Here is a 13029-nt window from a genome sequence, read left to right on the forward strand (position 1 = left end):
ACTGACACCATTTTGCTGTCTCAGAGAGCAGTGCTGTCCTTTCTTTTAACACTCGTCCCACAGAACTGCCTAGCAGTCTCATTCCCCAAATTGCTGTCTGTCATCTTCCCTGTTTCCAAGGCCTGGCTTGTCCCCACACTGCTAAGTCACTCTCCTCCGTCCTTCAGGTGCTCTTCTCCTCCCGTTCCACTCTATCCCAATCAGGTTACTGTCCCCAGTGGAAGGAAGGCCCCAGACCTCACTGGTATCTTGGGCATCGAGAGTCTCTCAGCAGGATGTTAGGTCTAATGTGGAAAGAGAATCCTTGATCTAGAAAAGGAAGGTTTATTCTTTGAATTCCAGGTTAGAAATGTAAATGAAAAACAAATTTTCTTTTACTACTTAATAAGTATATAAAGGTGATTACAGTACTATTAATACAATGTATCCACTATATAAATGAGTTAAAGATGGGGAGAACTGGGACCATAACTGCGATTTAAAACCCAGTAAGTGATTGGTGGCATTTTAGGATTGCAGTGCATTTATATTTGGGGGGGGTCACCTGTACTTGGGGCCTAGTAGAGATTGTCTATTCTGTTAGTTCTTGTGCCATCTGTCAGCAAAGCTAATTAGGACCCTGGAAAAACTGTCAGGTTCAAGAATACATTTTTCATTAATAAAGAAACATAGAAATTACCTTGGTAGCACTCTATTTCTTGAGTTCAGATTCCTGGAGAAATGGAGATGTGGATGTACTCTGTCCCCAGGGTTAGGTGGTCAAACTGAAATTTTAATCAAAATGTCTTGAAAATTGCCCTTGTTATAATAAGTTCATCTGTTGTAGTTAAAAAAACACGACAGACTTGTTAACTGGCAGCCAGATTGATTTATCTGCCTGTTCCTTGGGGCTTGTCCTTCCCATGAGCTGTAACGTCATTTACCAGGGTGTCCCTCAGGGATGATGTGATCAAAGCAACCACCTCAACAGAAATTCTTACTTAGATCTGTTTTTCACTTTTGTTTTCTAATCACCACTCTGCTCGATTAATCTTTTAAGGCCATCTCAAGTAATTCTAAGTGCCTGGTACTACTGCAGTAAAATAGGAGTCATGTGGCTGAAATGCAGAGTAAGAGTGTTTATTATTTGCTCCCAGTGACTTTATCAGAGTGCAGAGGATACTCCTTCAAGGAAAACAGGTACTTTGATTCCAGGTGCCTTTGGAACCTAAATTTCAAGTGAGTTTGAAGTGAGTGAAGCTTCTCTGTTCCCTTCTCTTGAATATTTTGGGTAGTTGACTCAAATTTTTTTTTAAACAAAACTATTAAAGCTATGAAAGCAATTTAAAGCTTATTTACCTTGGTCTTAAGAATAAAAAAGGTTGATATGCAAAGCTTTGTTAAAAGGGTTTCAACTGCCGATTAGCCATCTTCTCTGACCCCCGTTAAAAGAAGGCCCCAGATATCACTTGTATCCTGGGCACAGAGAGGTCTCGTGGGTTTCGTGTGGAGAGGAAATTCTTGATCTTGAAAAAGAAGATATATTCTTGGAATTCCAGGTTAGCTATCTAAGTGGAAAAACAACTTTTCTGTAACGGCCCACATTATAAGTAGTTTAGGCTGGCAGGCCCCACAGTGTTTTTGCAGCCACACAACTCTACTGTGGCCCACGGCAGAGCAAAAGTAGCCATCGACATTGTGTGAGCAGGTGAGCGTGACTGTGTTCCAGTAGAACTTTATTTGTGAACACTGAAATTTGGGTGCTATAGAACTTTCACATGTTAACACATATTTTTCTTTTGATTTTTTTCCCAGCCATTTAAAAATGTAAAATCCTTTCTCAGCTTGTGAGCCACATAGAAACAAGCAGAGGGCTGGATTTGGCCCATGGCTCAAAAGTTTGCCAATGTGTGCTCCAAAAGATGAAACTTTAAAACTTTAATTTATACTTTTTTTCAGGTTATAATGATATTTCAGTACCTTGAGAAATTAATTCTTTTCATATGTGCTGCAGACATTTTAACTGGTTGTGGTTTATCATGCCAAAGTATATTAAACATTTTACCAGCCTAAGCTTTTCCAAGAAAAGAACTTACACACAAGCCCAAAGTGTAATTCTAAATAGTGACTAAAGTCAGTGATGATTCTCTTTTACTGACTTTGCTATTCTGCGTGCTAGGGTATTTTGGAACTTTCCAGTTCAGCAGTCATAGTGAGTTACAGCTTATCTGTAGTTCATTCTGACTTCTTAACAGCAGATTAACCCCTACCGTGTGCAGAACACAGCGCAGAGCACTGGGGATACAATAAGAGACACTCAGGACTGTGGGAAGTACTGTGAACTCCATTTCCAGAATCAACCTGTTGGAGCATTTCCTCTACTAGACTTGATCCCAAGCTTGACTTTATTACAATTTTTGATTTTCATAGTTTAGTGAAACACTACCTGCTGCTTCATCATGCTGCAGACCATTAAGTTGTGGCCGCAGGGTGGCATGGTTCTCTAAGAGGCTTTATTATTGCTAAAGTGGAAAAGAAAAAAGATGCTCTTAAGTAATGAGAATTCTCTCCCCTGTTTAATGTTAAAATGGCCTAGTTTTCTCTAAATTGGATTTTGCACAGTGCATTATTAAGATTTATACAATGCTGAACCTCAGTGCTTTAAAGTCTTGTTTATGGTTACAACATGAATTATATAATGTTTATGACTGGGAGAATGGTAATTAGGACTGTGTTTCATAGAGTAAATGTAATTTAGCCACTGACCTCAATTTTTAAAAAATTAATGTATCAAAATTGCTAGAATACTTGCAAATAAAAGGACAGAGATGTCCTAACTTCTGAATAGTTGCAAGATCATGGGCAGAGTTACTGGCACAAGGTTTATGTCTGATTCTATGGGCTTAGTGGAGGGCTGGGTAGAGAAGAGTAGAGATTCCAGATGGTCAGGAAACACCAGTTGTTGGAAAAGTGACCCTCCCATTTTAATAGATTAAGAATATTGTCGTAGACTGAGAGGTGAATATGTTTCAAGAGTTCTCACATATTAGCTGTAAGAAGAGAAGGTATTATCTCCATTTATACAGTGAAGGAAACTGAGATTTAGGGGATTTAAGTAAAGTCTTTGTAGACGGAGTTTAAACCCAGATTTGTCTGGAGCCCAAGCTTACGTTCTTTGCACGCCACTGCTTCCAGGCCAGCTGCGATAGAGGCGCTCCGTGTTTCTTGGAGAATGGGTGGACTTGGCAGTGATTTGTGGGGTGTAGAATCTAGAGAATTATTGCTACAACTGGAACACAGAGATTGAGGGGCATCTGAGTATAAGGATGCAACTGTTAAATATGCTTCCTCCATCCTCTCTGCCTTATTTTTTGGATTTTCCTGAAATTTTTACAGAGCTTTTCCAGAGAGCTTTTTTATATTCCTTTAAAAAGTTCTTCACATAAATATACAGCTATCTTGTTGATTTACTTGTTTGTCTAACCCCCCTCCACTAAAATTTAAGTTTAAAGGGGACAGAGATCTTATTTTCAGGTCGTTCTGTATTCTCAATGCCTAGAATACTTCCTGACACATACGTGCTCAATCAGTGTTTATATTTGTATAAACTTAGTAGATTGGGGCAGTGGCATACAAATACATTTGATTTTCCCTTAAACTTGATATTTTGTAACGATAGAGTCCCAAGAGGAGCCTAACGCAAACTCTCTCTCCCTTTCGTAGGGTGACTGTGTTGTCACTGTGCTGCTCGCTGAAGAGGACAAAGTTGAGGATGATGTAGTCTTTTACTTGGTATTTTCGGGTTCCACCCTCCATCACTGTACAAGTACGCGGAAGGTCAGTTCTGATACCCTGGAGACCATTGCTCCTGGTAAGTGTTTGAGTAGAATCTTCACTAACTCCTGTCACTCTTTTATTCCACAGAAGTCATTAGTATATTCATATTCACTCTACGCTGTTCATTAGTGCAGAGTGACAGGACGAATGAGTCAGGGTGGTAGAACTATTGTTAGATCTTTATTTTAAATCCATTTATGAAATAAAATATCTTGTTTATATCTTGTTTGTTCCACAAAAATCTGAGCCTAACTAGAAATAAAATGGTGTCATAAATTGAAAGACAGTAATTAGGATCAGCAAAAATACCAGTTTATTGGAATGTTGAGGAAAACTAAAACACATTTGGAAGATAAAAGTTATTGTGTGGTTACTATGATATAACTGCAGATTTGATTCTAAATATAGTGGCAAAAGCAAAGGGAAAACACAGTAACACATTCCTCAGTATCCATCAGGGAAGGACTTTACAAGTCTTCTGTTAAAGCCAAAGTTTCCTCAAATTAACGGATTATAGTTCATGGTGGAATGAATACTTAATCACTATTGCATTTGTAAGTTTAAAATGAAAGTGTTTATTTATTAAAAATTCTTTACAATGTTACTCAGTCATTGCTTCTTCCACCAGAAATGGCTTATAAAGTAATGGCCATCTCTTGACCTATCCCAGGCACCTGAAGGTGTATTGATTTGTGTTTGGAAATGATCTTCTTTCTTTAATTGACCTTGCCTCACAGTTAATAATTGACCAGTTTTCATCAGAATATAAGAGAGGGCGCATTTAAGGGGAAGGCCTAAAAAGTGTTAATAGTTGAACCATTTGCCTTTAGGGACTAAAATGGATTTAGTTCTTATTGGAACTTTCCTGTTACCAGTATTTATTTTATATAACGTTGATTTCACTTTGTTGACACAGATGTTGTAAAAAAGTACTAGTTCTTGAAGCCCCTTCAGTATGTGGCCTTGGTGGTATTGTCAGATTGCCAGCATTCTGTTGCTGTGCCGTTTTATATAAAATAACTTCATGTCTTAATACCTGCCAACTCCTGGAAAGCACACCACAGTCAAGAACTGGGATTATGGCCGTTGAAAACTTTTTATCCTCCTGGCTGACAAAAGAGATTTTGAAAATACAGGATTTAAAGGTTCTTGGCACTTCCTATGCGTATTTCCCCCAAACTTTTAGGGATAGGCAGTTTGGCAAGGAGTTCAGGATAGGTACTGATTTTTTTTCCTGGAGAGTATTAAGTATCCTTCTTTGTAACTTAAAGCTCTAGTTGCCTTGTTTCCCGTGATGTCTATCATGTCAGAAAGGCTTATCTGGAACTTGAGGTCTGTTCTCTGTCAGGAGCCATCCAGTATCACCACTGCCGAACATTTATCACATGTGGGTGATGGTGAGAACCGACTTCTCAGCGAGGTAGAATCAGTCAGTCTCTGGTTGGGCCCTTGTTAGGAAAGGAATGGAGGTAATTTTTATAAACTTTTTTTTTTCCTGCATTAGAAATGCTTTAGGAGTTTGTGTGTGTGTGTGTGTGTGTGTGTGTGTGCACACGTGCATGCTAGCACTTACGGAGAGAGCGAGCAAGGAAGCATGTAACTGGGTAGAGGAGAGTGTAAGTGAAGCACAGCTCTTACAAGGATGTAGCCCTGTGCCCTCACCGCTGTCCTCGGTCACCAGAACCAGCAGAGCCCAGCCTCTTGGTGGAGAGGGATATGCCTGGCGGCTCTTACACCTTCAGTGGCAAAGTACTTAAATTCGGGTGGGCTGCAGGCAGTTGCTCTCTCGGATTCACAGTCCCACTGTACTTGTATGACAGCCAAGAGCTCTGAGTTTGTGCCCGATCCTTGTAGCCTGTCCCTGACCTGCCTTTCTGAATTCCAGTCCCCATTTCTTCCCTTGCCTCTGTCTGACAGCTCTTTCATGTGTCTCAGGACCCTTCTTTTCCAGCCCCACCCATCTCCGAGTGTCCTTTTGTGCTTACTGACTCGAGTACCTTAGTTCTGTGAACCCCAGCTGACCAGAATGGATATTGTATTTTGCTCTTTCCTCCTCATTTGATCTGAATCCTCAGAAATCATTCCTGACCGTTTGCTGAGGTCCTGGAGTACCTGGCTTCTCCTTATTTTTCACTAATCAGCTCTCCTCCCTCAAATTAGGACCTTACCCATTTGCCATTTTCTCATAACTTGTCCCCTTTGCTCCCAGTTGACCTGAATTCAGTCAGGCTGCTGCCTGAGGCCCCTGATCACAGCAGAGGCGACAAAGGACTAGAGTCCTTGAAAGACCTTCTTGTTCAAGCGAGCCAAATGAACAGTAAGGCAGCCCTTCCACATGTGAGCCTTTGATGTGTCTGCAGGGGGACCAGCAAGCCTCCCTCCTTGGTGAAGTGGGAGCTTTGTTCACTGTGGAAACAAGGGAGGCTTCCCGAGTAGACCTCGCTGCTCTGGACGTCATGTGTGGGGCTTTCTGTTCACTTTTTCAGCTGCTGTCGTCCGGCTTGGTTCAGTAATTGCTGTGGGGGTGGGGGTGAGGGTGAGGGTGAGGGGGTGGACAGAGATGGAGGGATTTGGGGAGTTAAGTTACTTTTGAATTTCTTGTTTATATCATGGAGTTAATATTTTTGTCTAGAATTAAACTGCCTTAAGTCTGCTTTAGGGGATTTCTTTAACTTGTTCTTGCTTTCCTTCAAGTCTGCACTCAAATGTCACTTTCTCAGTGAGGCCTTTCCTGTCCACCTTGTAAAATTAGACAACTGCCTCCTCTCTGCACTTCCTGCTCCCCTTCCTGGCTTTATTTTTCTCCATTGCACTTGTCAACCTCTAACACAGTATATGTTTTATTTATCTTATTTGTATTCTACCTGCCTCTACTGGAGTGTCAGCTTTATGAGGGAGAGGACGTGTGTCTGTTTTGTTCACTGGTTATGCCAGGAAGGCTTGTTCTGTGAATTCCTACCACTTGATGGGACTGCATTTCCACTGTGTTGAACTCATCCTGTTTCTCAGAAGCCACCCTTCTAGAAAGGTACACACACACACACACACACACACACACACCCACCCACACACACACCCACACCCACACACACACACACACACACACACACACACTCTTTTGAACATTGCTAAAGGAGCCTTTGGCTTCTTGACTTGAATTCTTGGCTGGGGGCAGGAGTCTGTGTTCTCTCTGCAGAGCTACCTCTGATGATTTCTGTGCGTCAGTTAACCGTATCGATAGCCTCAGATTCCCTGTCTGCTGAGGGCACTGTCAGAGTAGTCAGGATTGTTCATACAAAGTCTGTACTTGCTTTGTGCATCCCAGTTAGTTACTGGGTAAATGTGCACGGTCTGTTTACAGCAGCCGCTGCCAAGAGGGGTGTCCCTGCACTCTTTCTGCTCATGTGTGGGACTAGCTCTGCAGTTCCTAGTTGATGTGGCTGACTATGGGAAGAAAAAGAGCTTTGTGCCTTGATCTTGCTTTTAATGTCATGTTTCATCAGATTGCTGGCTCTGATTTTTCTTTGAGTCCTCTGCATGTTTCATTGTCAGTGTTGTGTTATATTTTAGTTTTTACTAAAACTAGATGATTGATTGACCTTCAAAAGACAAGTTACTCCTTGATGGTAGTCTGTAACCTTTTATTTTGTGGGGTGAGTGTAAAGAATAAGACATTTCTTAATAGTCTCCTAAAATACCTCTTCAAGTTCAGATATTGAGATTATGGTCCATCTTTTTCCTTTTTTTCTTAAATTCTTGCTTTTTTGCTTACTTTCTTGTAGAAACTCACAATGAATTGTGCATGTATATTTAATTATAAAAAAAAATCGTAAAGGCTTTTTAAGGTAATCTTTTCTTGCCTTACCGCCATAGAAAGACTGTAGATGTGATACAGTCCCCTCTTTTTAATATGAGATTATGTTAAGAGTAGTAACTTCTTAGGGGACAGTTAGTTGGAGCCTTTGGAGATTTTATCTGCCTTTGAATTGTTTGTATGGTTTACAGTGAGCATGTTACTTTTAACATATATAGTAGTTTTTAATAAAAAAAAAATTGAAGACTTTGAAAGCAGTGTCCTCTGTTTTGAAAATAAAGCCATCTTTGTGCTAATTAACATTAGACGGGAGAGGGGAGAGGGAGAGGAGAGCTTCTTGGTAAAGTGCATGTCTAGCATGCACAGGGTCCTGGACTCAGTGCCCAGTACCTCTGTTTTAAAAAAATAAACCCAAAATTACCTCTCCTCCATTAAAAAAAATTTTAAAAACAGTAGGCAAACAAGTTTTATAGTAAAATACTACATTCAAAAATATCTATGAAGTGGCTGGTTTAAGAATATAATTTGTTGTGAAATACAGCCTGAAATGAAAATATGTCTCCAGAGACAAAAGGTGTTGCCTTTGCAATAAATGAAAATAAAATATCTCCATTCTTTTCTCTTCTTAGAAAACGAATCCAACCCCAAATACCATTTTAACTAAACAGTGACTTTCCTCTGGAGATGAAGCTGAGTTTTCTTTAAGAGACTGTAGGACTGCTAAGTAATATAAAGAAATCTGAGTATCCCTGGAAGATAATTCTTGGGGGATACAGAGTCGTGTCTTACTGTGTTCATTTTTATTAATAAGACCAGATTTAGGCCAAGCAAACAGTAATTGCAGAATGGTAATGAGACAGGATGTTTAGTGGATGCTGCATACTGTTTTTGTGGAAGGCTTTGGTACAGAGTCTCTCATAAGAGGAAATCTTTTTTTTTTTTTTTTTCTAGCGTGTCTGTTTACTTTTAGAATTCACAGCAAGGATTTTTGTTTCACCAGAAAACTGCAAACATTCATTGACCCCAAATTTGACTCAGGTCTTTTGTATATTACTTTACTTTCTCACTCATCAAAGAGAAGGTACTATATAAAGTAGGTTTGTGATTAAAAAAAATTACCATGATGAGAAGTCCTTCAGGGCTTAATTAAAAATCAGTGCTTACAGCTCAGTTCTCAACAAGTAGTCCTACAGTTATATCATGGTGTGACTCGGTTCTCATGAACCAAGCCTCTATTTCTAGCAGCAGATGTGCAGAGGTTGCCAAATTGAATAACGCACTTGAGAAGAAGTTCTTTAAACTGGCCCAGTCAGAGAATTCTGGTACCCCCTCTCTCTCTGTCAAAATAATCAGTTATTTTTTATTGGACATTGTCTAACAGTCTCCCTATTCTCAAATACTTCTACTATAAGGCTATTTCAGTGAGAAAGATGTGATTTTATATTTTAAAAGACTTAAATTACTATCCCAGGGCTGGTTATTATATATAGTGGCTGGCTATCCTGGAAAAACAAACTGGGAAGTAGTTGAAGGGAAACATGCCCGCTGTCTACTGTCCGTTGCAATGCTTATGTGGAAATTGTTAATTTCATCACCTTAGAACTACAGACACACCACTGGAATTGAGCACATGCGTTATAATGGGGCCAGTATCCCCCCAGGGGGGTGAAAATTGGTTCTTAGGAGTGTAAAAAAAATCTACTCTTTATATATAAAGCACAGATATAGATATGCAAATGTATGGTATATCTGTGGTATTAAAATTTCATGGGGTAAAAGGTGGCAAATAGAGAAAAATGTTGACAAAGACTCCTTGGGGAGATGACAGTGAATAAAAGGTTGAGAAGCACTGCCTTAGAGTAGGGATTATTATAGTTCAGATTTTCAGCATTAATTAGCCTCTTTCTCCCCCAAAATGTACATGATTCCTGGGTCTGCTGTTCTTTCACCCCTCTGCTTAAGGACTCCTATACATATAGAGGTGTTCTATACATACGCCAAATTTGCACATCTACTGATAGACCGCTGAAAACTAACAGTAGGCACATACTTCTGCACATAATCCTATCTCCTGTTAGAGGGTGAGTCTGAAGCCTGAACATTTCCTTTAACCCTATATAGCCACTTCAAAGGAAGAAAAAGACACCAAATTCTTAAATACTGTGATGCCTAACTGAAGAAGTAAAAGATGTTATTTTTATATTTTCCACCACTGACATCTAATGCAGCCTTTCTTGTAGAAGATGGAGGAGTGGGACTGGGCTTGGCTGGCCCAGCAGGCCCTTTCAGGGTTCCTTTTTGGGTAGCTGGTCAAACAAAGTCCCAATTGTTTCATCCTCAAAAGAGACGGCCCGGATGGGATGTGTGCCACTTTTAGCCTAATAGGAAATGAAGTAATTCTTGTGTCATGCTTTAGCAGATTTGTTTATCTGCAGCAGCATTTCGTTTCCATGGGGATGGGTGCTTCATGTAGTGATAAGCAGCCTGCAGAGAAGCTCTCCAACCTCAGGAGCACACACCTCCTGACCTGCCAGTTTAATAAAGGTTTGGATTAGATGTTTTTAAGAGGGCCATCAGCAGTTAAATTATTGTTTCCCACCTGGGTGCTCCTTGTTGTATTTCGTGTATTTTGCATTCTTCCCCCTTCCCTTTATTCTTTTCAGTTCTGGAGTCGGGCACCGTTGAGCTCAGAAACTGTGTGACCCTGCTGCAGAAGCTCATGGTAGAGTACTAGGGATCTCTTCTCCTTGAGTCACCTGAACAGGAGCATTTAAATGGCTAATCATAATAATAAGTACCAGTTTTACATGCCTGGCTTTTGCCAGATGGCTTTGACAGCCATCTCTGATGTTTTTTAGCAACCCGGAAGGTTGGCAGTGTTCTCAGTTTGTGTGCAAACAAGCTTCAAGGTTTCGTGGCTTTTTCAGGGTAACCTAGGCTGTCTGCAGTGGAGGTGAGACTCAAACCTGGTATTTTCTGACCCTACCGCTGGTTGCCAGTGTACTTCAGGGCCTCTTACAATTCAGTTTGGGTCAGGACTCTCCCACCCCACCATTTACTTCATGTTTCTGTTGTAAATGAACCAGACCTGATGGTGGGATATATTCAGAAGTCAGTTTTTAAAAATGGAATTAAAGTTTAGACCATGTGTCTTTAACAGTTCATCTCTCTTCCCCTCTCTAGACTGTCTGGGGGTATTTCCCTCAGAAGCAGTGCAGTAAAAGTTTCAGAACTTCCCCTTTTAAAAGGACTTGGGATTTTTATTTTCCTTTTCTGTTATCAGGAAATGGAGTAGAAGGAAAAACACCATGTCACTAGCTGAAAACTTGTCCTCTTTATGCGGCAGCTTCTGTTTTCATGTAAAATTGTAGTTACTATGTCACATTGGATAGTTTCCCATCCCTTTGTTTTTGCTGTGAAGATGTAGCCATCATTAATGCTTTGCATTTCATGTGTGCAAAGGCAGTCACAAGACTGATGGCCCCTGGAGATGGTCATGTCTTGAGTGCTAATTTATGGTAGTAAGAGATTTTATGTGTGCAGATGCAGTGATTTCAGTTTTATTAATAGGTCCGTATTATATAACCTTTGTTTGAAAAAGAACAGTTGATTTTTTTTTAGATGCTTTATCTAAAAGGTTGTAGGGATTCAAATATAATCTTGTGAACCACGTGAGCCTAATAGAAAACATGAATGTGAGAGGGTAGCCCTGCCAGCCCTGTGTGGTTGGTTTCCAGACGGTGGGGCGAGGCACTTTTGAGGCACTTTGTTCGTGATCAGTAGTAACTCTTCCAGTTTACTCAAAGATTAATAAAGACTGATCCAGGAAACCCTCAGTTCTCCCCTCCTCTTTTAACCCTCAGTTTTTCTCTGGAAAAAGCAGCCTATAATCATACCATACAAATCCCAGATTTATGGCACGTTTTACTCAGGGTGATTCATAGTTTCTCCTTCAGATTGTGAGTGCATGTCTGAAGGGAAAATATTGGGCTGGCCTTGGGTGGCGTCTCCTGGATGTCTATTTCACGGCCTTCTCTGACATTCTGACTTCCCTAATACATGGTTTTCTTTCAGTTCTACACAGAGTAGACAATAGCTCACCCATCCACCTTGTCAAATTCTGCTATAAAGCAGCAGAAGGAAATAATGCATGCTTATGCTGCTAATAAGCCCATTTGCACCCACACGCACAGACATACACACAGACACACCCCTAAACCTTCTTCTCTTTCTCCCCCTGTTGTCCCCACCCCGTACTAGCCAAGTAAACAGTCATTTAGCAGTTCCAGGTAGATTTCTCTGTAGATACATTATTTCTTCACTTTCCAGTTTTGAATAAGGTGATATTGTTTCACCATGGCTTTCAGCTGTGTATATGTGAGATGAGGTTGAAGATCTGGATTGTGGCGTGAACCCTGTGTGTATACAGGAGGTGGTTTACAGAGCAGTGATGTTGTTTACTTTTGGTGGCCATGTGACTCCCTTTCTGGCTCAGGTGCTCAGGTGTCTCACCTTTGCACAGGCTTGGGGAAGGAGACGAGTAAGAAAGGTTAAGGATTGTTTAGATGGGTGGGGCGGTGGTTGTTACTGTTTTAGATCAGTTAGTACCTCTTTTAAGACGGTGTTTAAGTTATGAAGGCAGAATTCAGTTTGGACCTCTAATTATTCACATTCTCATCATTTATTGACATTTATTCATATTTACCTCACAGGACTCTCAGGAGTTTATAAATTAGCTTAATCCTGAATAAATGAGAGGAGGCTATAATTGGTGAGATTTATGAATGAAAACCACAACATTCTTAAAGTACAGCCATCCCTCAGTATCCGCAGGGGGATTGGTTCTGGGACCCTCCCCCCCCCCCCAAGCAAGATCTGCCGATGCTCAAGTCCCTTATTTGGCCCTCCATGTCCATGGTTCTGCATCCATGGATTCAACCAGCTATGGGTTGTAAATACAGTAGTACATATATGTAGTATGGGAAAAAATCCACGTATAAGTGGACCCATGCAGCTCAAACCCGTGTTGTTAAAGGGTCCACTGTAATTATTCTGACTGAAATATGTGTTGCTATGTCTGTCTCTCTGTCTACCTATCTTATCTGTCAATCTCTCTCTCTCTCCAACTAATTTAACTAGAAATGAGGCTGTGCATGTTGTTTTGGGTGATAGTATTAAAGAATTTGAGAGGAGTCTTCTAAATTACACCTCTTCATTTACAAGATTAGGATACTGTCTAGATTTTAAAGTGTTAGAGAAGTTGTCATTTACCCGAGGACACGTGGCTAGGAAGGAACAAAACAGGTTTGAACCCAGGTCTGTCCTAACACTCGGCATCCAGATGTAGCCTAGGTAATACTTTCCTGAAGCTGTCTTTTGCAGTAATTATTCCATCCCCT

General features: G+C 40.5%; 1 protein-coding gene across 14 annotated transcripts in view; it reads left to right on the forward strand.

Annotated features, from left to right (window-relative positions):
* Positions 1-13029, forward strand: part of AKAP13 (A-kinase anchoring protein 13) — a 293291-nt gene that overhangs the window by 101881 nt on the left and 178381 nt on the right. For all 14 annotated transcript variants that reach the window (XM_074354303.1, XM_074354305.1, XM_074354308.1 and 11 more), the window contains exon 3: positions 3703-3850. In XM_074354303.1, the coding sequence (XP_074210404.1) occupies positions 3703-3850 (148 nt within the window). The remainder of the gene's footprint in view (positions 1-3702; positions 3851-13029) is intronic.

Source organism: Camelus bactrianus, chromosome 27 (assembly GCF_048773025.1).
Source record: "Camelus bactrianus isolate YW-2024 breed Bactrian camel chromosome 27, ASM4877302v1, whole genome shotgun sequence".
Lineage (NCBI taxonomy): Eukaryota > Metazoa > Chordata > Mammalia > Artiodactyla > Camelidae > Camelus > Camelus bactrianus.